General features: G+C 38.8%; 1 protein-coding gene and 1 long non-coding RNA gene across 6 annotated transcripts; one reads left to right on the top strand and one right to left on the bottom strand.

The window, feature by feature from the left end:
• Nucleotides 1–5511, bottom strand: LOC140911252 (uncharacterized). The gene is made up of 2 exons (XR_012158874.1): nucleotides 5173–5511; nucleotides 1–1285 (listed from the first exon to the last, which is right to left on the bottom strand). It is a non-coding gene; the product is annotated as an uncharacterized lncRNA (long non-coding RNA).
• C5H5orf34 (chromosome 5 C5orf34 homolog) lies at nucleotides 5226–27287 on the top strand. 5 transcript variants are annotated; one of them, XM_073343887.1, is made up of 13 exons: nucleotides 5227–5813; nucleotides 6329–6556; nucleotides 7049–7138; nucleotides 9011–9675; nucleotides 10557–10658; nucleotides 13772–13895; nucleotides 15871–15962; nucleotides 16268–16337; nucleotides 20858–21028; nucleotides 22722–22816; nucleotides 24404–24484; nucleotides 25826–25866; nucleotides 26581–27286. In XM_073343887.1, exons 2-13 carry the CDS (start codon nucleotides 6362–6364, stop codon nucleotides 26769–26771), a joined length of 1917 nt encoding a protein of 638 aa, XP_073199988.1. In that variant the 5' UTR covers nucleotides 5227–5813; nucleotides 6329–6361; the 3' UTR covers nucleotides 26772–27286. The 5 variants fall into 5 exon arrangements, with proteins under 5 accessions (XP_073199991.1, XP_073199992.1, XP_073199988.1 ...); XM_073343890.1 differs by lacking the exon at nucleotides 20858–21028 and having other exon boundaries at nucleotides 5226–5813; nucleotides 26581–27287; XM_073343891.1 differs by lacking the exon at nucleotides 25826–25866 and having other exon boundaries at nucleotides 5226–5813; nucleotides 26538–26607.
• Nucleotides 27288–27946: the final 659 nt, after the last annotated feature.

Here is a 27946-nt window from a genome sequence, read left to right as displayed (position 1 = left end):
TATTAAGTAAAAAGTGATTTTATTAAATACAAAAAGTAGGTTTAAGTGGTTCCAAGTAATAACAGACAGAACAAAGTGAATTACCAAGCAAAATAAAATAAAACATGCAAGTCTAAACCAAATACTGTAAGAAAGTGATTACAGATGAAATCTCACCCTCAGAGATGTTCCAGTAAGCTTCTTTTACAGACTAGTCTCCTTCTAGTCTGGGTCCAGCAATCACTCACACCCATGTGGTTACTGTCCTTTGTTCCAGTTTCTTTCAGGTATCCTTTAAGGGTGGAGAGGCTACCTCTTGAGTGAGACCAAATGGAGGGGTCTCCCAGGGGCTTAAATAGACTTTCTCTTGTGGGTGGAGACCCCCTCCTCTCTCCTATGCCGAATCCAGCTGCAAGCTGGAGTTTTGGAGTCACATGGGCAAGTCACATGTCCATGCATGACTCAGAACTTTACAGGCGGCAGCCATTGCTCACATGCTACCTTGAAAGTCCCCAGGTAGACTTCTTATGTGTATTGAAGTCTTCCAAGGTTCCATTGTCTGTTAAGTGTTTCTTGACTGGGTACTTAACTCACAAATTCTTTTCTTAAGAAGCTGACCAAATGCCTTACTAAGGCTACTTAAAATCAAACAAATACACAGCCAATATTCATAACTTTGAATAAAAAATGATACATGCATGCATACAAATAGGATGAATATATTCAGTAGATCATAACCTTTACAGAGATTTGTTACATGGCATATATAGCATAAAACATATTCCAGTTATGTCATATATACATTCATAAGCATATTTCCATAAAGCATTATGGGGTGCAACATCACAGGGTGTTTGCATGGCACTGTTGTAGCCTGCGTCACAAGATATTTACTTGCCAGATCCGCTAAAGATTCATATGTCTCTTCATGCTTCAACCACCATTCCAGAGGTCATGCATCCATGCTGATGACGGGTTCTGCTCAATAACGATCCAAAGCAGAGCGCACCGACAAATGTTCATTTTCATCATCTGAGACAGATGCCACCAGCAGAAGGTTAATTTTCTTTTTTGGTGGTTCGGGTTCTTTAGTTTCCCCATCAAAGCGTTGCTCTTTTAAGACTTCTGAAAGCATTCCACACCTCATCCCTCTCAGATTTTGGATGGCACTTCAGATTCTTAAACCTTAGGTCAAATGCTGTAGATATCTTTAGAAATCTCACATTGGTACCTTCTTTGCATTTTGTCAAATCTGCTGTGAAAGTGTTCTTAAAACGAACGTGTGCTGGGTCATCACCCGAGACTGCTATAACATGAAATATATGGCAGAAGGCGGGTAAAACAGAATAAGAAACATAATTCTCCCCCAAAGAGTTCAGTCCCAAATTGAATTAATGCTTTTTTTTTTTTTAACGAGCGTCATGAGCATGGCAGCATGTCCTCTGGAGTGGTGACCAAAGCATGAAGGGGCATACAAATGTTTAGCATATCTGGCATGTAAATCTCTTGCAATGCCAGATACACAAGTGCCATGCAAATGCCTGTTCCCACTTTCTGGTGACATTGTAAATAAGAAGCAGGCAGTAGTATCTGCCATAAATAACAAACCTGTTTGTCTTAGCGATTGGCTGAACAAGAAGTAGGACTGAGTGTACTTTTAGGCTCTAAACTTTTACATTGTTTTGTTTTTGAGTGCAGTTATGTAACAAAAAATATCTACATTTGTAAGTTACATTTTCACAATAAAGAGATTGCACCACAGTACTTGTGTGAGGTGAACTGAAAAATACTATTTCTTTCATCATTTTTAAAGTGCAAATATTTGTAATAAAAAATATCAAGTGAGCGCTACACTTTGCATACTGTGTTGTAATAGAAATCAGTATATTTGAAAATGTAGAAAAACATCCAAAAATATTTAATAAATTTCAGTTGGTATTCTATTGTTTTTATCAGTGCAATTAATCGCGATTAATTTTTGAGTAATCATGTGAGTTAACTGCGATTAATCAACAGCCCTAATAAAAACGTATTGAACATGTTTACCTTTTCAGTATCATTATTAACAATTTTACCATCTCCACTTAGTAATGGACCTATACAATTTTTTTTGTTTGGTTGGGGGTTTTGCTGTTTGTTCCTAATGTACTTACACTATTTTATTGTGCTTAGATCAGCCAGACATTCTCTCCCCCCAACGTCTTTACCTTCTCTTATCATTTTTTATGTCATAACTTCCAATTTATATTGATTGTATTCTAATTCTATTCTCCTGTTTTTCATTTGTAATATACAATATTGCTTTTTTGTTTCTAATTGCTGCCTTCTGAACGAGCATGGGCTTTTAGCCAGAGTTGCCCTTGATTATGGAATTGTAGGTTTGGGGCCCTCTCATAAACTCTTCTTTAAGAACTCCCAATTTTCATTCGCAGTTTTTCTGTCTACATTTTTTTCTTCCACTAAATTTGACTCATCATTTTCCCTAGCTTTGAGAAATTAGCTTTTTGAAGCATCAGGATATATATGTTACTCCTTGTGACCTTCTTCAGTTTGGCCATATTCCGTGTAATCGGGTCATGATCATTAGTCCCTATATATATCTATATCTATCTATACGTGTATGTATGTATAAGTTTTAGAAACTAAGAATATTTTACTACTGGTTGCATGAAACCTCTTGTATGTCTCCCAAATTGAAGTTTTGTCCATAATAGCACAATTTTGCTTTCTACACATTAGACGGGTGCTTAAGAAATAACTCCCCCTATTTGCTGATTTGATTTGCAGGTCTGTAACTGATCCAGAAACTAAGGTTTCCCCCTCCCAACCTTAGCAACCCCTGTGATGTGTCACTCCTTCCTTAGATATTTTTAAGGTCAGGCTTGACAAAGCCCTGGCTGGGATGATTTAGTTGGCGATTGGTCCTGCTTTGAGCAGGGGGTTGGACTAGATGACCTCCTGAGGTCCCTTCCAACCCTGATATTCTATGATCTAACCACCATTTTAAAATCATGGAAATAGAGAGAAATTCAAGAAAGATATTGATAAATTGGACAGGGTTAAGAGAAGAGCCACAAGAATGATTAAAGGATTAGACAAGTCTTATAGTGATAGATTCAAGCTCAGTCTATTTACTTTAACAAAGCAAAGGTTAAGTGGAGACTTGATTACAATCTATAAGTACCTGTATTGGGAACAAATATTTAACAGTAGGCTCTTAAGTCTAGCAGAGGAAGATATCCTGATCCTGGAATTTGAAACTAGACAAATTCAACTGGAAATAAAATGTAAATTTTTAACTGTGAGACTAGTTTACCATTGGAATGATTTATCAAGGGTGGTGGTGGATTTTATATCACTGACTACATTAAAATCAAGCTTGGATTTTTTTTTAAATATGCTCGAGAAAATATTTTGGGAAAGTTCTAGGGCCTGTGCTACACAGGTCAGACTAGATTATCACAATGTGGTCCCTTCTGGGCTTAGAATCTATGACTAAAAGATGGTTCTGCAACGATTGTGATGGTTAGTTACCATCCAATCCCTAGCAGAGACCTAGAGAACATGTTGATCACTGACAATATTGCCAACCATGAGTGCTCAAAAATCAGGCTGCCCAAAATAATACGCTTTAAAAATCATGATTTTTAAATATATATAGTTTTTACTGGTATTCTGTTTTTTAACACTCAGATCATATTTTTAAGCTTTCCTGTGCAACCATGAGGGATAGAAGATTATTATTTTATAAAATAATGAAATCCTATAGTCACATGCCTCCAGGAGCTGGGGCTGTAAGAAATACACTGAATATTAGAATAATGCAGTGATGTCACATCCATTACTGAAAAGCTGATGTGGAAACTGGTTCAGTTCATGTATCCCCAGTAATTTATTTTATTTCAAAAATGCAGATTTAGCACAATTGTTCGCACAGGTTAGGCAGTGGTTGAAAGCCTACCATTTCAGTTTTCTCTTTTGACATTTCTGCAGTGACAGCTTCTATTATTGTGCACTCTTTAAAACTATTTTGATTAGTTCACAGTAACCCATCACCAGATCTCCATATCCATTGCATATATGTAAAACAGCCAGACCATGAAAACTAGTTTTAGGAATAGTATTTCTACCAATGGGTGGACTAGGTACAGTATCATTATACACACACGTCACATGCTGATGTCTTCAAGATCAGTGTTTTCTTACATGGGTAAAGCGCCTTATGGGGTGTCCACTGTCGACCGGGGTGTGATAGTATAAGAGCGGTAGGGTGAGCAAAGAGATGTAGGACCCTCAAACCTCTGCATTTCCACTGCAACCAGGTTCAGGGGCAGCGAGTTATATACAGTCATGGTGCCCAGGCTCCAGCAATATTCAGGGCCTGGGGGCCCAGCTCCACCAATGTTTGGGGCCGGGTCTCTCCCCTGGCCCTGCCTGCTTTTCCCCCACACCTTCCCCAAATGTCCCCCAACCCCCACTCATCTCCCCTGCCTTCGGTGCCTGCTCTGCGGGCTCCCCGCATCAACTGCTGCTGCAGGGTCCTAGTACCCCCCCCTTCACTAATGCCCCTAGCCCTGAGCCTCTCCAATGCCCCAAACCCCTCAACCCCAGCCCCAAACAGAGCCCTCATCCTCCCACACCCCAGTTCTCTGCCCTAGCCCTGAGCCCCTCCCACACCCTAAACCTCTCATCCTCAGCCCTCACTTACCCCCTCCTATCCCCAAACTCCCTCCCAGAGCCTGCACCCCCTCCACCCCCAAACTATCTCCCAGAGCCTGCACCCCTCACTCCCTCCTGCACCCCCTCCCCCACCCAAACTCCCTCCCAGAGCCTGCACCCCAATCCGCAGCCCAGGGCCTGCACCCCAGACCTCCTTCCCCCATTCAAACTCCATCCCAGAGTCTTAGGCAGATTTGGGGTACGGGTAATGGAGTTTGGGGCAGGGTGGGTTCTGGGCACCACCAAAATTTCTACAAACCTGCCACCCCTGACTGTGTCCCATTCCCTGCTCCTGCTATATATGCTCCCTCACAGTCAGCTCTAGGAACAGCTCCCGCAGGGCCAGGCCTCAGCCCCTTGCACCAAGCAAGGCAGCTCTCTGGTGACGAGCATGCCCAACCCTGCTTTGCAGAGCCCTCCCCAGCGTGCTGGAACAATTGTTATACTGGGGGTGCTGAAAGCCACTGAACCAACCTGTAAACTCTGTACCGAACTCAAATCGCCTCAAGCCAAGGGGTGAGCATTACCCTCTGCCCCCCTCTTTCAAGCAGCGAGGGCCGCCCCTTCCCGGCGGCTCCTCGGAAGAAGACGCCAGGGGAACGAGCAGGTGCCAAACACTGGAAAGTGCACAATGAAATGACCCCCCCCGCCTCGGCGAAGGGATGGGCAACGCCCCAGCGCCTGAACAGACCGCAACGGGAGGCCGGTCCGCCGCGGCGCGCTCGCCGGCCTTCTCCCTGCGCGCGCCATGCTGCGCGCGCCAGGCCCGCCGGGCCGGGACAGCCTCCCGGCGCGCGAGAATCTCGCCGCCCCCCCACCACACACACACACACACACACACACACACACACACACACGAAGCCCCACCCACTCCTCTTCTCATTGGGCCCCGGCTACAGCCCGCCAGAGCCGGCGCCGCTGAAGCGGGAGGCGCTGAGCCAGGCTCGCCGGAACGTGGCGGCGCTTCCCGCTCCGCTCCGGCTGCGGTGTCTGACCCGCCGCGGGCGGGGTTGTGGCTGGCCTGGGCCGTGCTTGTGCGGAACTGCCGTTGACTCTGTGTGCTGCACGGGGCACGACGCAGCTACCCTCCCGCAAGGTCTGGCTCCTGTAGAAAGGTGGGTGATAATCCCCCCAGGGCCCCGGTATAGTGCCTGTCTGCGGAAAAGACACAGTGTAGGTCAGGAGCATCGTCCGTGCTCCTCTGTTGTCCTGATGATTGTTAATAAGCAAATGATCAGTGTGGTGAAGCAAAAGGCCCCTTAACTTAAGCCTGCACTGAGCGTTTCAGCCTTGACAGTCAGCAGAATTAATAGAAGTTTCGATATTTACTTTCCTCCGGAACTGTTGATATTTGCCCTGGGACATACTGAATCTGTAAACGAAGCTTTAATAAGGAGTGGGTTTATGTGTATTCATACATATAAAAAGGAGCTTATGCTATTTGTTTGGTCCGTGCATGCCATGTAAAGTAAAAACTTGCTCCACCACCCCATGACATGATAAATTTGTTACTTGTGGATCTGGGACTGTACTGTAATCCTTTTTTGTAGATCTGCTCCTGTTTCATTATTTGTACATGTGCATTAGGAAGATTACCCTTATAGTCTAAGTCTGTCGTCTCTTAATGTAGACTCTCTTCGACAAACATTTTCCTTTTACTGCAATGAAGACTGAAAGTCTCATGACTCTTTATGAGGATGACTCTGTAGAAGTGCACTATACAGATGGATCCAGACTGCTTCTTTCCCCCTGTGGCTCTGAATTCCTGTTTGAAAAGGCACTTCCTGATTCTGCCCATCCTCTGCAGCCAGCTGAAAGGATTCGCCAAAGGACTCAGTTTGTTATTAGTACCTACCGAGTACGTGAGTTAAATTTCTTTTTCTATGCTATCTCCAAATAGAGCAAAAATAAAGGAGAAGAGCAAGTGGGATAAGAAGGTAGTACCATGGCACATTTTTATTCCTTCCATTATAGCAGCAAACCACATAAAAATGTTCTTTAAAAAGGTAGTCGAAATACTGAATGAACTGCCAGTGTTAGCAATCAAAGTAAACATTGTCAGTCAGCTGACATGTTCTTCTCAAATGTATAGAAGCCCCTTGTGGGTGGATGATATATCTGGCCCTTACTATTCCGAAAGTCTAGGTAGATATCTTAATGTTGATTGGTAGTTCACACAGTGCTTTTGCATTGTAGAGAAATTGTGATGGCATTGTTGGTTATCAGTGTACAAATAATGCTGAATTCTTAATCACTATTTTCCTCCCAAAAAGAGGAGATAAAGCAACCACTGAAATGTTCCCACTGCATAGCCAGTTCCATGATAACATGTCTCATACTTTTTCCTCAGGAGCAACTCCTACGAGCACTAGATTTCCGGAACCAGTTTTGTACTTCCTTGTATTTACCTTCAAGTATCATACCTTCTGAAAGGAAAAATGTAAGTTTTGCATACCTAATAATATTTTTGTAAAGTAAACTTCAGTGGGAGTCTGATTCAGTGATTTTTTTTTCTTTTAGTTTGTTTTACTTTCATAGTATGTGTTCATTTTAAGTTTGGTAAATTAGGTTTAGAAAAAATTGATTTTAAGTTACATAAGAAGAACATCAGAATGGCCATACTGGGTCAGACCAATGGTCCATCTAGCCCAATATCCTGTCTTCCGACAGTGGCCAATGCCAGGTGCTTCAGAGGGAATGAATAGAACAAGTAATCATCAAGTAATCCATCCTGTGTCACCCATTCCCAGCTTCCTCCAAGCAGAGGCTAGTGACACTTCAGAGCATGGTTTTGCATCCCTACCCATCCTGGCTATTAGCCATTGATGGACATATCCTTCATGAATTTATCTAGTTCTTTTTTGAATTCTGTTATAGTCTTGGCCTTCACAACATCCTCTGGCAAAGAGTTCCACAGGTTGCCTGTGCGTTGAAGAAACCTTTGGTTGTTTTAAACCTGCTGCCTATTAATGTCATTTGGTGACCCCCAGTTCTTGTGTTATGAGAGAAAGTAAAGAACACTTTCTTATTTACTTTCTCCACACCAGTCATAATTTTATAGACCTCTATCGTATTCCCCCTTAGTCATCTCTTTTTCCAGGCTGAATTACATTATTAATTGAAACTTGAAAAACGATTAAAATGTTTCAAGCTTCAACTTAGATGTATTGTATGCATGGTCTCTACTGCTGAATAATAAAGAGATCACTTAACTTTTTTTTTTGAGTTCAATTTACCAGTAAGAATAAAATCCAAGACTTGTTGCAGTACATAGTATATCTTCATTTTGGCGTATATCTGGGGTTTGAGGTAGATACAGGATTTGGTTTACTTTGTGTAAGATGTTGGAAACTATTTTATTTAACGTTATTTAGTTTGGTAAAAGCACCGAATATTAAAATGATGGGCACAGTAGAAAAAGTTATACAAGAATGTAAGTTGAAGCAATAATCTGTACGTGGATGTAGCTAGGTAGTTGAGGTGTAACTGATCTAACGTCAGATTTTGACACCTTTTTTGCAAATAGGTTTAACAAGTACATTTTCAGGTACCTCTGAAATGTGATACCACAAAAGGTCTAAATTCATTATTATATTTTAAAATTTCCTTCGGAAACATATTCTAGGCACTTCAAAAGAGATCCACCTCACTAAATCACCACAGCTGCTGCCCTGTTGGTAGGCTTGGAAGGATTAGATTTATTTTTTAAACGTTGTTTTCACTGTACACAAACTGAAATAAACATATTTCTATCTATCATAATTGAAATTTACAGATGGGCAAAGTTTTAAAAAAAAATGCCACTTGAGAACTTCTTAGTTTTTGATTAAAGGATAATTACTTTGTATATTTTGACATGTGATGTTGACAAATTGTGTTTTTAACAGTTAAAAAGCTTTAATTTTTGAGTTCCAGCATCTACTGTCATTAAATAACTATTGTCTGACCTCCCTCCATGATTTTGCACAACTGTGAAAATTTAAATGGATAAAAATAAAAAAATGCTTAAAAATAAACTAACTCTAGCCACTGAAATTATTTTAAAAAAATTCAAATTCTATGAAGCCTACTTACTGGCAGTCTCAACAGAGAGGTCAACGATTAAATGAGCATGAGCATAGTAACTAAATTACTCCTTTAGAACTGGGTACAGTTCTGCTACAACAGGAAGAGGCACACTTGAGAAGTGAAGTGAGAAGTCTTATTTTATAGATAAATAGGAACCTTCACTCTTCACCACTGTCACCTTTCAGAAGAACTAAATTCACTTAAAATAGATTTTACTACCTTCTGTTCATTTTCTTCTTTTTAGATTCTTCTCTCTGATATCTCAGAAATCAATTGGCCGAGCCCCAATGCTACTGATGCAGCAGAATGTATGGATAATGGCAGTGTAACAATCTCATCCTTAGATGGTCATGCTTATCTCTGCATGTCAGAACTGCAACAAGAATTTACAGTGCAGTTTTTATGCAAAGTAAGCCAAAAGTATGCAGTGTCTTCATCTTTCTCTGAAAAAAACAGCAATAATGAAAACAAAGGTCAGCATGGAAAATCAAGCCGAAGTTTTATCTCAGAAATGTTTCCTAAACAGATGAGAATGGAGAATAAGAAAGAGGAACGTTGCTGGACTGTAAACAAATACAGGGAACTGGACAAATCAAAGGACTATTTAAACCAAATAAAGGGACAAGATGAGGCCCCATTGTCTCTTACATGCTGTTCATCTGAATACATGTGGGTTATGCAGCACTGGTCTGTTTCCTCATATCCAGAAGAATGGAAATACCCTTTGTCCTTGGCATTAATGTTCTATCAGTTGCACACTGATAACATACATAAAACATATGTGAAGAATAAATGCACTAGAGATAGAACTGTGGGATCTGATGTTTTAAAGCAAAGTGAAAAAACAAAGGCAGTTTCTCATCTGCCTAGAGCTTTGCCACTCAGCTGTAGTGCACCACATCTACACAGGTAACTGGAAATGTTTGCTTTTTAATTTTGTGTAATATATTACAGTTCCCTAGATCTGAACAGCAGATCTTCAACAGCCTGGTTGAATATTAACCATCATAAATGTCTATTTAAAATAAAACATGTAACAAACACCCTTTTCTTACAAACTTCATGAAATGTGGTATTCATAAGACCAACAATACTTAAACCGGTGTAAGAAATTGTAATATCAATCTGAAGAAAAATGCTAAGCTTTAATAGTTGGTTTGTTATGGAGAGAGAAGCTCTACTTAAACAAATATGCAATTAATAATGAGGATATTGAAAAAATACATTACAACCACTTTAGGTTTTGGGAAAATAATGCTTGGGAAGTTTGCCAGCGGCATGGACTATTTTTTTTTTTTTTAAACTTTATTTTCAGAAAAAGGAAGAGGATGGGAGGGGTGTTGTTGGTTGTTCACAAAAACATGATTCATATTTGATTATAAGTAACTTTTTCCATATAAAGGATGAGCGGGAAAGTAGAGCTCTAACTTAGAAAGTCAGATTAAATGGTGGTAATTGAGCAGACTGAGTGTCCTTGAAACAATTTTTTTAAGGGTCACAAAGTTTGAACACTGTCTCACGCCAATTTACTCTGAGACCTTTCATTGACCTGAAGAATAATTTCTTAGCTAGTAGGGTGTTTCTCAATTCATCCATTTGCAGTTCCTGAATATGCGCTGCTTCTTTAAGTGAGTTGAGTATTGCATTTTATATATATATATAATTTTTATCAAAAATTAAGCAAGTTAAGCAAAGATTTCCCTGGCTTCTTAGAACAGTGCAAAATATTAGTAATAATACTGATAAACTGCAAACTTACTGCAGCTTTTCTGTCTTTGACTTTTGCACAGATGGAGTTTCTGTGACTTCTTTCTACAGAGGAAGCAAGACAGTGAACATAATTCACACCCTCTACTAATAAAAATTGTTTGGTGCCAGGGTATTGTTTACAGGTAAGAAACAAATTTGTTCACTTTTGGAAGCTTGTGCACTTCTATGGGAATTAGGCTTTTAAAAGATGAAATTTCCAGATTCAAATCCCTATTTTACTTACTGAGGAGTTACATTTAATGTTCTGATCATGTTTCTGCTGTGTTTATCAGAGTTCATTACTCTGAAATAAAACTTTGTAGACTGTGACTGTGGCCATTGTGGTATTAGCTTGGGAGTAAACATTTGTCACTGAATTGAAAAATGTTTTATTCAGTCATTTTTTAATTATATGAACTTTTAAAAAGGTGCTTCAGAATTTCTTGTGCTTGAAAATTCTGGGCTGGGTACGTATTTTACAAATAAAGTTAGGACTCTGAAACCCCTAAATTTAAACCCATTTAAAACCCCTAAATAAGAGGACTGGTGGATTTTTTTTTTATTTTTTTTTGGAGTCGGGTGGGGGGAGGGGAGTATTGCGCTCCTGTAGGTCCTGTGGACATCTGCTGGAGTTTGGCTCCTCTGAAAATCATGCTCCTTGATTAGGGCTAATTTCAGGCAACCAAGTTTTAATATGCTGGTCTCAGTTTCTAAATGAATCCAGATTTAGCAATCAGCCAAACTTTAATATGGACTAATTGTATAGATTTATATGCAAATCATTTAAAATAGGGCTGTCAATTAATCGCAGTTAACTCATGTGATAAACTAACTCAAAAAAATTAATCGCGATTAAAAAATTAATTGCAATTAATTAAAGTTTTAATCGCACTGTTAAACAATAGAATACCAATTGAAATCTATTAAATATTTTGGATGTTTTTCTACATTTTCATATATATTGTATTCTGTGTTGTAATTGAAATCAAATTGTATATTTGATTATAAATATTTGCACTGTAAAATGATAAAAGAAAAATTTTCAATTCACCTCATACAAGTACTGTAATGCAATCTTTGTCGTGAAAGTGCAATTTACAAATGATTTTTTTTATTACATAACTGCATTCAAAAACAAAACAATGTAGAATTTCAGAGCCTACAAGTCCACTCAGTCCCACTACTTCTTGTTCAGCCAATCGCTAAGACAAACAAGTTTGTTTACACTTACAGGAGATTATGTTGCCCTCTTATTATTTACAATGTCACCAGAAAGTGAGAACAAGCATTTGCGTGGCAATTTTGTAGCCTGCATTGCAAGGTATTTATGTGCCAGATATGCTAAACGTTCATATGCCCCCTTCATGCTTTGGTCACCGTTCCACAGGACATGCTTCCCTGCTGATGACGCTCATTAATGCATTTTTTTAATTAAATTTGTGACTGAACTCTTTGGGGGAGAGTTGTATGTCCCCGGCTCTATTATGCCATATGTTTCATGTTATAGCAGCACATGTTGTTCATTTTAAAAACACTCACTGCAGATTTGACAAAATGCAGAGGAGGTACCAGTGTGAGATTTCTAAAGATAGCTACAGCACTTGACCCAAGATTTAAGAATCTGAGGTGCCTTACAAAATCTGAGAGGGACAAGGTGTGGAGCATGCTTTCAGAAGTCTTAAAGGAGCAACACTCCGATGTGGAAACTACAGAACCCAAACCATCAAAAAAGAAAATCAATCTTCTGACTCAGATAATGAAAATGGACATGCATCGGTCTGCACTGGTTTGGATTGTTACGAAGCAGAACCCATCTTCAGCATGGACACATGTCCCCTGGAATGGTGATTGAAGCATGAAGGGACATATGAATCTTTAGCATCCCTGGCACATAAATATCTTGCGACACCGGCTACAACAGTGTCATGAGAACACCTGTTCTCACTTTCAGGTGACGTAAACAAAAAGAAGGCAGCATTATCTCCTGCAAATTTAAAAAACTTGTTTGAACAATTGGCTGAACAAGTAGGACCGAATGGACTTGCAGTCTCTAAAATTTTACATTGTTTTATTTTAGAATGCAGGTTTTTTTGTACATAATTCTACGTTTGTAAGTTCAACTTTCATAATAAAGAAATTGCACTTTAGTACTTGTATTAGGTAAATTGAAAAATCCTATTTCTTTTGTTTTTTGACCATGCAAATACTTGTAATGAAAAATAAATGTAAAGTGAGCACTGTACACTTTGTATTCTGTGTTGTAATTGAAATCAATGTATTTGAAAATGTAGAAAACATCTAAATTTTTTAATAAATGGTATACTGTTATTAAGTGTGATGAATCGCGATTCATTTTTTTAATCGCTTGACAGCCCTAATTTTAAAGTAAGATTATTTAAATGCTTCTTTCACATTTGCTGTTTAACTGTCTTTATTTGAAAAAGTTTCAGTTGTCCTCAAGACACTGAAATGAGAGACTTTGGTATTTTGTCCTTCACAGTAGTATAGTGGGAAAGGAAATACTTTAAAGATTCATTCTTTCTCTAGAATATCTGTTTGCCAAATAACAGTGAGCGTGAAATTATTTCTGAACTTTCCAAATGTTTACCCTACATGAGCAGACTGGCTGTTAAGGCCCCAGTTCTGCAATTCATTCCACATGTGTTTCCCTGTACCCATGTAAAGCCATTTGGACTTCAGTGGGACTTTTTGTGGACAGAGCACACTGCACACCCAGATTAAGTTGGAGAATTGGGCCCTGGTCTAGTCATAGATCACATAATGTTATGTGATCATGTAATGAAAAATCCTGTATCATATCAAAATAACTATATGCAACGAAGAGGTGGTAAGGTTGCGAAGTTAGCATTAAATCTGAATTTCCTGTCTCTTGCAGGGTTTAATCAGAACTTCCCTCTAATGTGGACGTACACCTCACTCCTCCATCATTGCTATATTTCATTTCCAATACCTGTGGATGAATTATGTTTTTATGGGATAGCTACTTATATTTAAGAAACTAAAAAAAGGCTCTCTCCAATTTTGTAAAAACATAAAGCTAAGATTCCTTTTTAAAGGGGAAAATAAAAAGTAGCAATAAGAATACTGTTTGGGGAAACAAGGAAATAACTTTTCATGTGGTGGCTTTGGTGAAAGGATGTGTATTCACATCTAGTAAATTTAAAAAAAAAAAATTCCCTTTAAATGGCAATACTGATAGTTAACGACTTTTGTGTTCTGTCTTCTGATCTCATAGGCTTATCCATGATATTGAAAACTTTATAGAAATTTATCCTGGAGATGGATCAGTTTTCAAGTCAGAAGGAGCATTTTTGGGAAACTATTTTACACATTATTCAGTTCACAAAGAAACAAGACAGGTGGGAATCGCACTACTTAAAAAAATCAAACTGTTTTACTACTTGAATACTACTCCTAATTTTCCATTCAGTGTTATCAGCATATTTCACGTTAAGAAACTGCTATAACAGGACAGGTTTCAGAGTAGCAGCCGTGTTAGTCTGTATTCACAAAAAGAAAAAGAGTACTTGTGGCACCTTAGAGACTAACCAATTTATTTGAGCATAAGCTTTCATGAGCTACAGCTCACTTCATCGGATGCATGGACAGTTTGTACTAAGACATTGTTCTAGTTTAAGTCACACTTTAGTATTTTGCATGAAAGTTACACTGAAGATTTTTCAATAATGTATTTTTATCACTTGTGAATTAGAGAAAAATCTGGTTAGAACATTTATCTCAAACTCAAAAAAGTAGGTATTGTTATCCCATATTCTCCGTTTTTTTTCCTCTGTTAAGATTTTTCCCGTTAAAAACTTCATCTTGAATTTATTTTTTTTTAAATAGCATCAAATGTCCAGAGTGTCAATTTTAAGTGGTAGCTCTCAGTTCTTAAGCTCTCTTACTAAATTCTGATCTCCTTTATTAAAACAAGACAAATAAAAGAGGCAGTGTGGGGCAGTGGACAGGACCTAGCAGACCTGGGTTCTACTCCTTGTTCTGTGACTGACCTACTTATGTTTGGACAAGTCACTTCACCTCTCTGTCTCTGTTTTCCCTCTCACCCTTTCTTTCTTATCTATATTTATTTTATGTTCTTTGGGGCAGAGCCTATCTCAAGTATTTGTACAGTGCCTAGCATAATGGGTTTGGGGATATCCTGATTTTTGCTGGTGCTGCGATAGTATAAATAATAAAGGGGTGAGTGGAAAAGAACAGAAAATACAGGAAAATGCAGCTTGTGTGTCTAGGATGCAGTTCAGTTGCTAAATGACCGCAGGTGGCACAGCAAATGACTGAGTTGGCAACTGCAGACTCAGTAAAACCTCCACAGTGAATCAGTTTATAAGATGGTCACAGCAGAGTGTTGCAAAGTGTAACTTGTTCTGGCTGTCTAAACCAGGCTCTTAAAATGAGGCACTTGAAGGGGGGCGGGATGGAAATTGACTCACACGGTGTGTGGATAACATGAACCTTAAGTTCACGTCTTAGGAGTTGCTAAGAACACAACCCTAGAAATAGTTATGTTTGGTTCTGTCTCCTTACTTGGTCTGGTCAGAATATCTTTCAAAATCAGATAATAGGAATTTAGCATCACAGTTGGGCCTTGGTGAAAGGCCTTGGTCCAAGGGGATGACCATGACAGGATGCTTGTTTGATGTGGTGGTGGTGATGCCTCCTCCCATGCTGAATAAGATGTCTGGTGTGCCTCAAAAAGAACCATTCAAAATAGGGGCGGCAACCTTCATAATCTTTTTATTCCATCAAAATTATCCAATCAAAATAAGTTTCTGATGTTCCATAGAGGCAATATTGCTTTAAGATTTCGGTGCATTGTCATGATAGTTTTGTAACCTCACCAGGTCAAGGTATAGTCATTCATTCCGTTTATATTTTCTTTGACTGTTCCCTGCTTTCTCTCAATATTTTATTTAACATGTTGACAAGGGAAAATGACTCCCTTGCCATCTTTCAAGCACTTTGGATAGTTTAAGAATTTAAAGCAGGGTAAGGTTCCACACAACAGGTCTCAAAACTGGTTCATTACTTGGAATAGCATCACATTTACAGATGATAGGCCAAAATGTGCCCTCATAAAAGTACTCTGTTCCTATTTAGTCTGTGCAATTTTTGTACTTATGTCTGAGTGTAGAATATGGTCTAATTAATATGACTGCCCTGTAGCTTTGAAAGGATATTCTTATTTGTCCTTCAGCACAAACATGCTGCTATAACAGTTCACTGGGCGAAAAAACGCCCCAAACTTGGTATCTTGCTAGTTCTTAAATACCGCAGTATCTATAAATAAGTCCTCTATTTTCTGTTATGTTCTAGAGAGAAGAAAACATGTATTCAGCAAACAGTCTGCCTCCGGATACACCAGAAAGTCCATACTCCATCTGTTCCATTATTACCCAGGCAACCAGGTGAATTACTCCTTTTGTTTTATTTTTGTTATATGAATTGCTCTAGCCCTTTGGAAGGACATTCAGTAACAAAGATGACAAATAATGATTACCATGTTGTTCTAGTTAGACTTCAACTATAACTGTGAGTATAAGAAATAAAGAAATTAAATTATATCAACAGTATCAGAAAAATATATAAACATAATGAAATTAGGTTACAAAATAGACCCTTAATAGTAACTGTGTGTAAATGAAGCTACAGTAAGTAATTGTGCAGTGCAGCATGTTTTCTGCATATGAGAGATGTATTTTTTCCTTCTCAGAATTCTCCAGTACTGTTACAAGACTAAACTTTCATTAACCCATAATTACAGTATCTGCTGCTGGAGAATGGTATGTAACTGAAGACTTGTAACTTGTAGACTTGTAAGTATGTTAACATTTGAACTGTTAGCATGTGTTTAGTAGGGTCTATAGACAGCTTCTGGGTAAAAGAGAGGTGGTGTTGGAATTAGTAATAACATTTGAAATTCATAATATTGATCTGGCTAACAACCAAACACTAATTTAGCCATAAATTCCTTTATTAAATCCAAAGGCCATATGGTATTTACACCATTGCTCTAAACATGCCTAAAAAGCCTAACTAATAAGCAACTTACTATGTCTATAAACAGTACAAAACATTGATAAGCATTTGATCAAGATACTTACAAATGAGCTAAACTTGTGGGTGCTTAGACCCATATTGGTCAGCTTCAGTGTGGTCAGGCAGGTATTAGCAATGAAGTAAGAGTTTACTTTTTATACCCTATAACAAACAAGTAATGTCATTGCCAGTTACTGACTTCAGCTAAAAACCAAGTTGAGACAATTCCCCCTTATTTCTAGTCTTAATCCAGATAAGAATTAGACCCTCCTTTCTTCCCAAGGCCTTTCCTTTCGTACCTTCTCCCTCCCACCCCCAAGCAGAACAGTGGGAAGATTTGGACTTGTTTCTTTTAAGATAGATTTTCTTTGTCTTGTTACTATAGCTCTTTATTTTATTAGTTACTTTTGAAACCATACATTGGGGTGGGCAAACATTTTGGCGTGAGGGCCACATCTGTGCATAGAAATTATATGGCAGGCCATGAATGCTCACAACATTTGGGTTGGGGTGTGGGAGGGGGTGAGTGCTCCGGCTGGGGGTGCAGGCTCAGGGGTGGGGCTGGGGGTGCAGGCTCAGGGGTGGGGCTGGGGATGAAGGGTTTGGGGTGCAGGAAGGGTGCTCCAGGCTGGGACCAAGGAGTTCAGAGGGTGGGAAGAGGATCAGGGCTGGGGCAGAGGGGTGGCTCAGGGGTGCTGGCTCCGGGAGGCACTTGTTATACCAATAAATTAAAAACCAGCAGGATCTTATTAAAAGGGGAAAAGGCAAAATACCACATTTATTGTGAATACAGAAAGAATCATAGTAGGCAGTTAGTTATAGTTATAACATTCCATTCAATCTCATATTTATTCACACATTCATTCATACACACACACACACACACAGAGGTTGTTATCAAGGTTGCAAGGTTGTTATCATAGTTACCAGCCTTAGAGTTGCTCGTGCCAAGCCACTGGCCAGGTAGCCTGGACATGAGGAGGGAGCAGGGGCTTGTCAGATGCTCATCGATATGCTCCCGGAAGTTGGTTTGCAGAATCAGACCCCAAAGTTCTCACTTTCTACAGTCCATTTTTATAGGAATTTCTTCCTATGCCAATCTATGGGAATTGCTTCATCATGCTGTTGCTGAATCAATCAGCAGATAGCACATTCCTGGCGGCTCCGTTCTGCTAGATGTTATCTTGTTCTTTGGCTCTCCCATTCTTGAGGCTGTTGGGTGGATTCCAGTCTGCCTTCCGGGGGTCCTCTAGTTATTTCCACTTGACGCCTTTTTCAGCCGATGGACACTGGATTCTTAGCCTGGCACCTCCCTGATCATTCAGTTATTGTCCACACCAAGCATGCATCCACATACATCCTCTATCTCTATTTTAATCACAATTGTTAATACAACAAAAGGGCAGGGAGTCTCTGGGTGCCGTTTCTGTTGTTACAGAGTATTGCTTTGAGTCTCTCTCTATGTGAAATGCTTTGAGAACAGACTCTCTTAGAATGTACTAACGCAATTAGCAGCTTGCAAGTTTCACACATAGAGGGAGAGAAACAGTACCAAAAACCAAGAGACTTCTTAGTTTAAATTCCAGGGTATTACTAATTATGGGGAATCAAATTCATTTGTGATTTTAATACAGAACTTCTTTAATATGATCCAACACACTTACCTCGAGCAGTTCCTGGAAGCAGTGGCATGTCCCCTCTCCAGCTCCTGCGCGGAGGCACGGCCAGGCAGTTCTGCTGTGCATTGCCCCATCTGCAGGCACTGCCCCTGCAGCTCCCATTGGGCATGGTTCCTGGCCAATGGGAGCTGTAGGGGCGGCGCTTAGGGCGGGGCAGCTTGTGGAGCTGCATGCATAGGGGGCCTGGCTGCCCCTATGCAAAGGAGCCGGAGGGAGGACATGCCACTGCTTCTGGGAGCCACGCAGAGTGGCCCATGACTCTGGTCCCCGGCTGGAGTGCCGCAGCGGGACAAGCCCCAGACCCCACTACCCAGCGGGAGCTCGAGGGCCAGATTAAAATAGCTGGCAGGCTGAATGCGGACCGTGGGCCATAGTTTGCCCGCTCCTGCCCTACAGCCTTCCCACACTACAATACTAATTATTTTCAAGGCCTTCTTTTACTTGCTGTTTGGGGGCTTTTTATAAGAGACACACACAGATATCTATATCTATGATCTGAGATCAGCACTAATCTTTTACCTTCTGGATTGCTAATTTGTGAAGTGGTGCTCTGCTTCTCTTTTCTTTGTTGGTTAAGTCACACCTGTAACCAAACTTAAGATAACTTCAATTCTTTTGTGTTACATGTATTCTACAGGTGGGTATAAGCTAAGAACAAAGACCTAGGACTAGCTGGTGGGGCCTGAACCCTCTGAATGTAAGGGGATGTCAGCAAGTCAGAGAGCAACATAAGAATGGCCAAAATGGGTCAGACCAAAGGTCCATCCAGCCCAGTATCCTGTCTACTGACAGTGGCCAATGCCAGGTGCCCCAGAGGGAGTGAACCTAACAGGTTATGATCAAGTGATCTCTCTCCTGCCATTTATCTCCACCCTCTGACAAACAGAGGTTAGGGACACCATTCCTTACCCATCCTGGCTAATAGCCATTAATGGACTTCACCTCCATAAATTTATCCAGTTCTCTTTTAAACCTTGTTATAGTCCTAGCCTTCACAACCTCCTCAGGTAAGGAGTTCCACAGGTTGACTGTGTGCTGAGTGAAGAACAACTTCCTTTTATTTGTTTTAAACCTGCTGCCCATTAATTTCATTTGGTGGCCCCTAGTTCTTATATTATGGGAACAAGTAAATAACTTTTCCTTATTCACTTTCTCCACACCACTCATGATTTTATATACCCCTATCATATCCCCCTTTAGTCCTGGTCTACACTGGGGGGGAATGATGTAAGTTATGCAACTTCAGCTATGTGAATAACGTAGCTGAAGTCAACGTACTTAGATCGACTTACCGCGGTGAGTCAACTGTTGCCACTCCCCCGTCGACTCTGCCTGTGCCTCTCGCGGCACTGAAGTACAGGAGTCGACAGGAGAGCGCTCGTGGATTGATTTTATCGTGTCTAGACTAGACACGATAAAATCGATCCCCGTCGGAACAATTGCTGTCCGCCGATCCAGCGGATAGTGAAGACATACCCTTAGTCTTCTCTTTTCCAAGCTGAAAAGTTTAGCCTCTTCAGGGACCCGTTCCAAACCCCAAATCATTTTAGTTGCCCTTTTCTCAACCTTTTCTAATGCCAGTATAACGTTTTTGAGATGAGGGGACCACATCTGTATGCCGTATTCAAGATGTGGGCATACCATGGATTTATATAAGGGCAATAAGGTCCTCTTTGTCTTATTCTCTGTCCCTTTTTTAATGATTACAAACATCCTGTTTGCTTTTTTGACTGCCGCTGCACACTACGTGGACATCTTCATGGATAGTTCTCTGATGACTCCAACATCTTTCTCCTGATTAGTTGTAGCTAAATTAGCCCCCATCATATTGTATGTATAGTTGGGGTTATTTTTTTCCAATGTGCATTACTTTACATTTATCCACATGAAATTTCATTTGCCATTTTATTGCCCAATCACTTAGTTTTGTGAGATCTTTTTGAAGTTCTTCACAGTCTGCTTTGGTCTTAACTATCTTGAGGAGTTTAGTATCGTCTGCAAACTTTGCCACTTCATTGTTTACCCTTTTCCCCTTCTCATTTATGAATAAGTTGAATAGGACTGGTCCTAGGACTGACCCTTGGGGAACACCACTAGTTACCCCTCTACGTTCTGAAAATTTACCACTTATTCCTACTCTTTGTTCCCTGTCTTTTAACCAGTTCTCAATCCATGAAAGGATTTTCTCTCTTATCCCATGACTACTTATTTTATGTAAGAGCCTTTGGTGAGGGACCTTGTCAAAGGCTTTCTGGAAATCTAAGTACACTATGTCCACTGGATTCCCCATTGTCCACATGTTTTTGACCCCCTCAAAGAATTGTAATAGATTAGTAAGACATGATCTCCCTTTACAGAAGCCATGTTGACTTTGGCGCAACAATTTGGTTTTTCTGTGTGTCTGACAATTTTCTTCTTTACTATTGTTTCAACTAATTTGACCGCTACAACCAGGCAGGGAAGCAGGTTACTGGTGTCTCAATAAAAAAGCTGCACTGTGAATCTGGTACAAATTTAATATTAGTAATAACATAATTTTAAATATAGTAAATTTTATTTTTTCTTTAACACTTGGTTCACATTAGATACCAGGGACAGATGGAAGAGAAATGCTGCCAGTTCCGTTGCATGAAACAGTTATTCCCAATGTGGGAAGACTTGTTGCATATTCAGATAATAAAGTCCACGCTCTGTTTTGTGATGGGATGACCCTGAATATGGTTTGGGATTTCAGCTCTTGTTGTGGAAGAACACAGGTAATTCTCAGGAACAGGGAAAATAGCTGTTTTTAAAATCTTTCTATCTGAAGGTGGTGTTAGTAAATAAATGTGAAGTCTAGGGAAAGTTTTATATTTGGTTCTGATAGGCATAAAAAGCAAATTGTGCAGTTGGGAAGCCTCCATCTGCCCTGAGTTTGTAAGTCACATTGGTTATACACTGGTTCACTGTCACGAGCTGGTAAATTGATATTTCATCTAGTTAAAAATCTGACCTTTCCTTATTTGCCACTATTGATATATTGCCAATATTTTAACAAGGGGGAAACTTTTTCTCCTTTAGCCTGTAATGGCAACCCTTGTCTCAAACCATAACTAAGGAGAGAGGCACTGGTACTTATAAGTTTGTTTGCTATTATGTGAATTTTGCTGGAACTGTTTATCCTTGAAAAATATACTAAGTCTTGATAGTATAAGAGTGCTCAATTTTTTTTTTTGTAATTTGAAATGGAGTTTATCTCAGACGATCATCTCCTCTCAGAAAAAGTGTTAAAGTAAAAGGATGGGGTATAACTTCACTTACATTTACAAATTATGTAATATTACCAACTTCACAAAAATGAGTAAATCACCAAGACTGACATGAAGTCCTGTTTACACTGGACAAGGAAACCATATTAATTTCCTCTAGCAAGCCATACTTAAGCAAGCTTACTAGGCCAGTACTGATCGTATCTAAAGGCATGTGAGCTGTAGCTGGTTAGTTCTAGTTGAGAGCATCATTCTTGCCCTTCTTTTGCATCCTCTAAGAAATTAACAAATATTAAACACATTTCCCAAGCACACTTTTATTTTATTTCTTCTAAAAAGTTTGACACTCCTTTTTGTATTATTTTTTGGCATTAAATACGTCCTTTATCAGCAAATATTATAATAATGCAATATATGCTTCCTCTGTGATAAGTGACATGTGGAAATGGGATTCCATATTTATTTTGTAAATCAATTCAGTTTTCAAGTAAAAAATACTACTGCTTTTTTTTTTTTCCTGAGTGTCAAGTTGCAAACTCAGCGTTGATGGTGAGATTGAGAGTTGCTATGTGATTTCTAGTTCATGCATCATCGCTGGTAATAAGACTTGCCATTGAATGTTTAACAGTTCCACAGATAATGCTTGAGCTTGGGGAAAGAATCCAACTCACTCTTCTGTAGCTCTGTTGCGTTAGCATGTTAACTGAAGTAAAAAATACTTGGGGATGGGGGGAGCATTAGCAGATGTGACTAGTACATGCAGAGTAAGATTTGTTAAGAAATGATGTTTCATTTGTATGAAGTTGCTACTCTAACAATAACAACTTGAGGATCAAGACAAATCTATAACCTCATTCTACGGATGAGAGTAGAAGGAATTAAAAATTCTGAAAGACTGGACATTTCTTCACATGGGGTCAGACTGGAAGAGAAGGGGTTGAATTTTCCATTATTCTCAGACAGCACATTGAAATCGGTGTTTGGGCAATTCTTGGAACCAGGAACTCCCAGTTGGTGGTGTTTCTGTGATCATGCCACCAGACCACACCTTACATCCATAGCCAGATACAAAAGTTTAAATGAAGCATTTGCAGATATTTCTCTTTGAACTAGCATATGCTGTTGCTGTTATTTAAAGTAGGTATACCTCTTTGATTCCACTGCAGAACAGTTATGCTCTTTTGTCTGTCTTTTTTCCAAGATAAATCAAGGTGCTACCACAGGATGGTGTAAAGTAATCTGTCCTGATGGGGCACAGCAGCTAATCCAGATAAATCATCCTGGACTCTATGAAAGGTATAGCTGATGCATGGAACAAATTTAACAAATTCAGGAATTCAGTAAAAGTTTTTTGTGTCAAGAAATGTAAATAGTTGAATGTGTTTCTGTAAAACAGACTGTGGAAAAGGTTGTACCTGACTGACTAGCAAAGATCCAGATTGCACAGCTTAGGGCTTTAGACAGTTAATTTGATGGGATATTCACTTATTAATTTAATCATTTTTCCATCATTCTGAATAATAGCTATTAGGAGGTGAGGGAAGCAAAGCCTGTCACCTGAGGGATGCACTCAAGAGGGACTGCCATGGGGTCTAACTGTGATGCTACTTTTAATTGCTGGGGGGGGGGCTCAAATAATGTATCCTAAGCAAAAGGGCTAGGGAGAGCACTTTTTCTTTGCTGAGGTACACCTGATATCCACAGCTACTTAAAGGGTTCAAAAAGGTTGCTTAACTTAAATTCTCTAAGAATTATTTTTATACAAATATTAACACAAATTTGATCAGACAGCAATTCTTGAATTATTTTAATGTTAATTTTCTTGTATCACTTCCATAAATTTGTTACGGCCAATTTTACTCACCATGATGACACAAATAGTCTAACTGAAGTTAGTGGGACTGCTGTTGTGAATATGCAAACGAGAGAAGCAGGACTTAACCCCTTAGTTTGCTCATTGGCAGGCAGTTGTGTTAATGATGCAGTATAACAGCATGTAGTTTTTCTTTTAGAAAAACAACATGCTATGTCCTTATCCATTGTTTCTTGGACAGCTGCTTAGGGTGTTCAGATGCTGCTATGTAATATCTTACATTTACGTAGCTCTTCTCATCATAAAGATTATCCAAGTAACTTGACAAACCGTGCACACCAGAAATTACTTGATCACTGAGATGCAACCAAGTGGACAACTGGCACACTTCGCAATATAGGAGTGGGAAAACTGTGGTCAAGGGCAACCTGTATTCTTACAAAAATTCCTGTGGACTTTTTAATATCCATGCAGAGAAGACAATACCTCAGTTTTAAAGTTGCATTCAAATCACATGCATATCAAACTGAATGGAACTTAATTCATGGAACTCCTATATTATGAAGTTTAAGGGCTGAGTTGACCATATAGCATTCAAAACTCTGGTTTTTGGTTCCAGTGAGTTTGGGCATATCAAATCTGATGCTTTAGACCACTAAACTGTCTCTTTCTATCTTCAGTATCTAATCTCCTCTTCTCTCTATCACCTGAAACTCTAAAGAGTGTTTCACAAGCAACAAATTAAATGCAAAGTAATGTTCCTTGTGGTTTTTTTAGACATCATAAAATGTACTCAGTTGTACGGTAAGGTTCTTTTCATTTATATACAGGATTAATAAAAGGAAAAATTTCTTCACTGGGTAATCGCTTACTGATTCTGGAAGGTTTCTTGTTTTCCTCTTTTATCAAATTCACATAAGAATATCCTGGAGGTTAGCTCTATTCTGTTCCATTCCCTACTCCAGATTTATTGTTTAATGCTGTCAGTTTTCTGTTCAAATTTAATTAAGGGGTATTTGTCTGATCTAAATTATTATTTTTCTTTTTTATGAATTGTCTTCTGAATACAGATACATTGAAACAGTAGTAGCATGGTGCAGAAGTTTGAATGATGAGGAGGGAGAGACTCTTCCTGCAACTGAGAGAAACTGGTACTCATCACATATAACTTGCTATTCATAGTATAGAAGGAAACCACCAAAGTTTTAAACCCTAAATATGACATACTGCATTTTTTTAAAGATGAAAAATTTAAACCCATTTATATTTTGACTCCACATAATTTTTCTTACAATATTTTAAACTATACAGGCAGCTTGTGTTTAAACAGAGGCTTGTTTCCTCATATCTATTTTCAGTTTCTGTATTGAAGCCATAATGCTGAAGCTCTTGCCAAAGCAGAAGACAAATATTAAACAGTGTTTTGACTTTGTTGCAAGATCAAACAGAGAAACTGGGCTATGAGAGAATCATCCTTATTAAAAAATAAAATACGTCCATAATAGCATAGGAAATCCAGAAAATTCTAGTCCCAAAATGTATGCTTCCTTGTGACAGTTTACTATAAAAATTTTATAATCAGAAGAATATTTAAATTCTGTGTACACTCCGATCATTTTGGGAAGTGCTCAGATAGCATGGTAATAGGCACTAAGAACACAGATTATAAATATGTACTTTGAAGGATAGGTACTGGCTTTGTACTCTTCCTGTTGCTAAAGTGTTTGTTTGAATAACCACTATTCTGACCCCACAGGAACACATCTTGTGCTTCTACAGAATCTGCAACATTAGTGAAAGGGACTATTTAATCATATTTATGTCTGAATTAGTTTTATTTTTATTAACTGTTACAAGTAACATCTAAAATTACTACCTCAGAGATAGTTAAGGAAAAAATCTTTTATTGTTTGCTTTGTGCACGTCACAGGATTTTATATAAGCAGTTTATGTACAGTTTTCCGTGTGTGTGTCTTACACAACAATAGAGGAAACATTTTTATTTTTTTTTAAATAGGGAAATGTGATCACAACCCCACAGTAACTGGCAGAGGGCTTTAGGGGCAGGTGTAGTACTTCCAACTGACTTTTTAAATTAACTAGACTTCTAGCTGTGTCCTTTTTGATTAATATGTAAGCTATTCCCTAGCACTGTGCTGACATTTAAGAATACTGGTACACCTATATAATTTGGCATTAAAAAGCTCTAGATTGATTGAATTAAAATTGGCGGGGGAGAATAGTCTCAAAGTAGAGCCCTCATCCTGTAAACAATTGCACATATTTAACTTTATTCACGTGAGCAGTTCCATTGACTTCAAAAATATGAAGTGGGGGGAGGAAAAAGCAAATCATTCTTTTACTTGCACAGGTCATCTATAAAACTGCATAAGGAAATAAAATCATAAGGGCGAAAGTACACATGAGAAATTTTTCATTATCTATCCTGCTATATAAAATAAGTTTGTTTGTTTTTTATTTTATTTTAACAGGTCTGTGGTTGCTGAACTTGAGAAAATACATAGATTTAACTGTATCCTTTCAACAAAAATTTCTTTTAGCATATTTTGAGTGCTAAATGACCGTGTCCCTTTACTCCTTTTATTGTATAGGTCTCTGCTTTCAATGGTTACTATTTTATTGTTTTTAAAGTTTCTGCCCAGTTATTTATCCTAGGCCTGCCCCCGTGTCACACCACTGGAAACGCCAAAAAACTGGCAGAACACACAGAAATCCTCAAAAGGGAATAGTTCTGTTGTTCAAACTTCTATATTGTATCTTTTTATTAACCTTTTATTGTAAAGAGGAGTGATGTGTATGCCTTTTGGGCATAGACTTGGACTAGATAACAAAGTTATCAAGTGCCTCAACTTTTCTCCATTGTTAAGCCAGCTGAAAAAAACCTGTTACTTCATATACTCAAAACATCATGTAATTATCCCTAAATTTACTTTAGCTTTTTAACATGCCTTGTTAATTCCTTTAGACTGCACAATCTGATATCTTCCTTGATGGTTTTTCTTTTAAATACGCTTTGATATATACAGGAAAATACTAATTTAATATAGATATTTGATTGAAATAAGATGCGGACATATTAAAGAACTTTCACATATTTGATTTCATAGTTTTATTTATTGGTTGCAGTATGCGTTGGCAATTGAGAACCATGGTTAAAATATTTAAAATTTCTTTAATTATTAGAGGGAAGACAAAACAGAAATTTCCTTAACAACGCAACTGCTAGTCTTACTGCAGAACAGCAATGTTCCAAACAAGACTTCGTCTATGAAAAATAATCCATCTCATATTACTGATAGACAACCAGAAAACAGTTTACCTGAGGATATTGGTGAACAGAGCATCTCAGAGGCTTTGGAAAAAACTTCAAAAGTCATCCAAGATATTGAATCTCTCCTAGCTTCTTCTGGGAAGTGACACTGGAGCAAGCACTTGAAAGACAGCTTTATTTAAATGTTTATGGGCTCTATCCTGCAGTCTTGTGCATCAAGTGGGATTTCTGGGTGTTCAAGGAGTGAAAGGTCAGGCCCTAAGAGCTGTAGTTTTTGTTCTGAATAATTGACTCTGTCCTACTGTAACAACAGAATTCTAATATGCCATACAAAGGATAGAACAGAAACAAGGTATATTTATGTAGTCTGGTTCTACTTACAGGTAGGGCTTGAGTAAAAGTGCCTTCTTTAATAGAAATTAAATGACAATGCATGTTTGTAAATTCCAACATACATACAGAATTGTTTTTAGCAGTTGTTACTGGTCAAATAACTGACTAGGCTATCGTAATCTGGTTAAGCAATTTTTAAATTTGAAAATCTTTTTTTTTAAGAGATCAAAGGAATATTTAAGATGGCCCCTGAACTATTTCTGCTCTATACTTTTACTGTAAAATACTATTTTAAGAACGTCTGAAAATAAACAGTTTTGTGTTTTATTTAATGAATACTTCCTTATAGTGCCTTGCCTAAAACGAAAATAAGTTTTAAGTTATCATACTTATACATACTGTAGATAAAGAAAAAGTCTTCTAGAACATCTTGTCTGTTCCTAACCTTATCAGCCAATACTACTAATCTAATCGCCTTCTATGATGAGATTACTGGTTCTGTGGATGAAGGGAAAGCAGTGGATGTATTGTTTCTTGACTTTAGCAAAGCTTTTGACACGGTCTCCCACAGTATTCTTGTCAGCAAGTTAAAGAAGTATGGGCTGGATGAATGCACTATAAGGTGGGTAGAAAGTTGGCTAGATTGTCGGGCTCAACGGGTAGTGATCAATGGCTCCATATCTAGTTGGCAGCCGGTGTCAAGTGGAGTGCCCCAGGGGTCGGTCCTGGGGCCGGTTTTGTTCAATATCTTCATAAATGATCTGGAGGATGGTGTGGATTGCACTCTCAGCAAATTTGCAGATGATACTAAACTAGGAGAAGTGGTAGATTCGCTGGAGGGCAGGCATACAGAGGGACCTAGACAAATTGGAGGATTGGGCCAAAAGAAATCTGATAAGGTTCAATAAGGATAAGTGCAGTGTCATGCACTTAGGACGGAAGGACCCAATGCACCGCTACAGACTAGGGACCGAATGGCTAGGCAGCA

This window comes from Lepidochelys kempii, chromosome 5 (genome assembly GCF_965140265.1).
Source record: "Lepidochelys kempii isolate rLepKem1 chromosome 5, rLepKem1.hap2, whole genome shotgun sequence".
NCBI lineage: Eukaryota > Metazoa > Chordata > Testudines > Cheloniidae > Lepidochelys > Lepidochelys kempii.
Note: the sequence above shows the minus strand (reverse complement) of the source record. Positions and strands in the feature narration are given on the sequence as shown.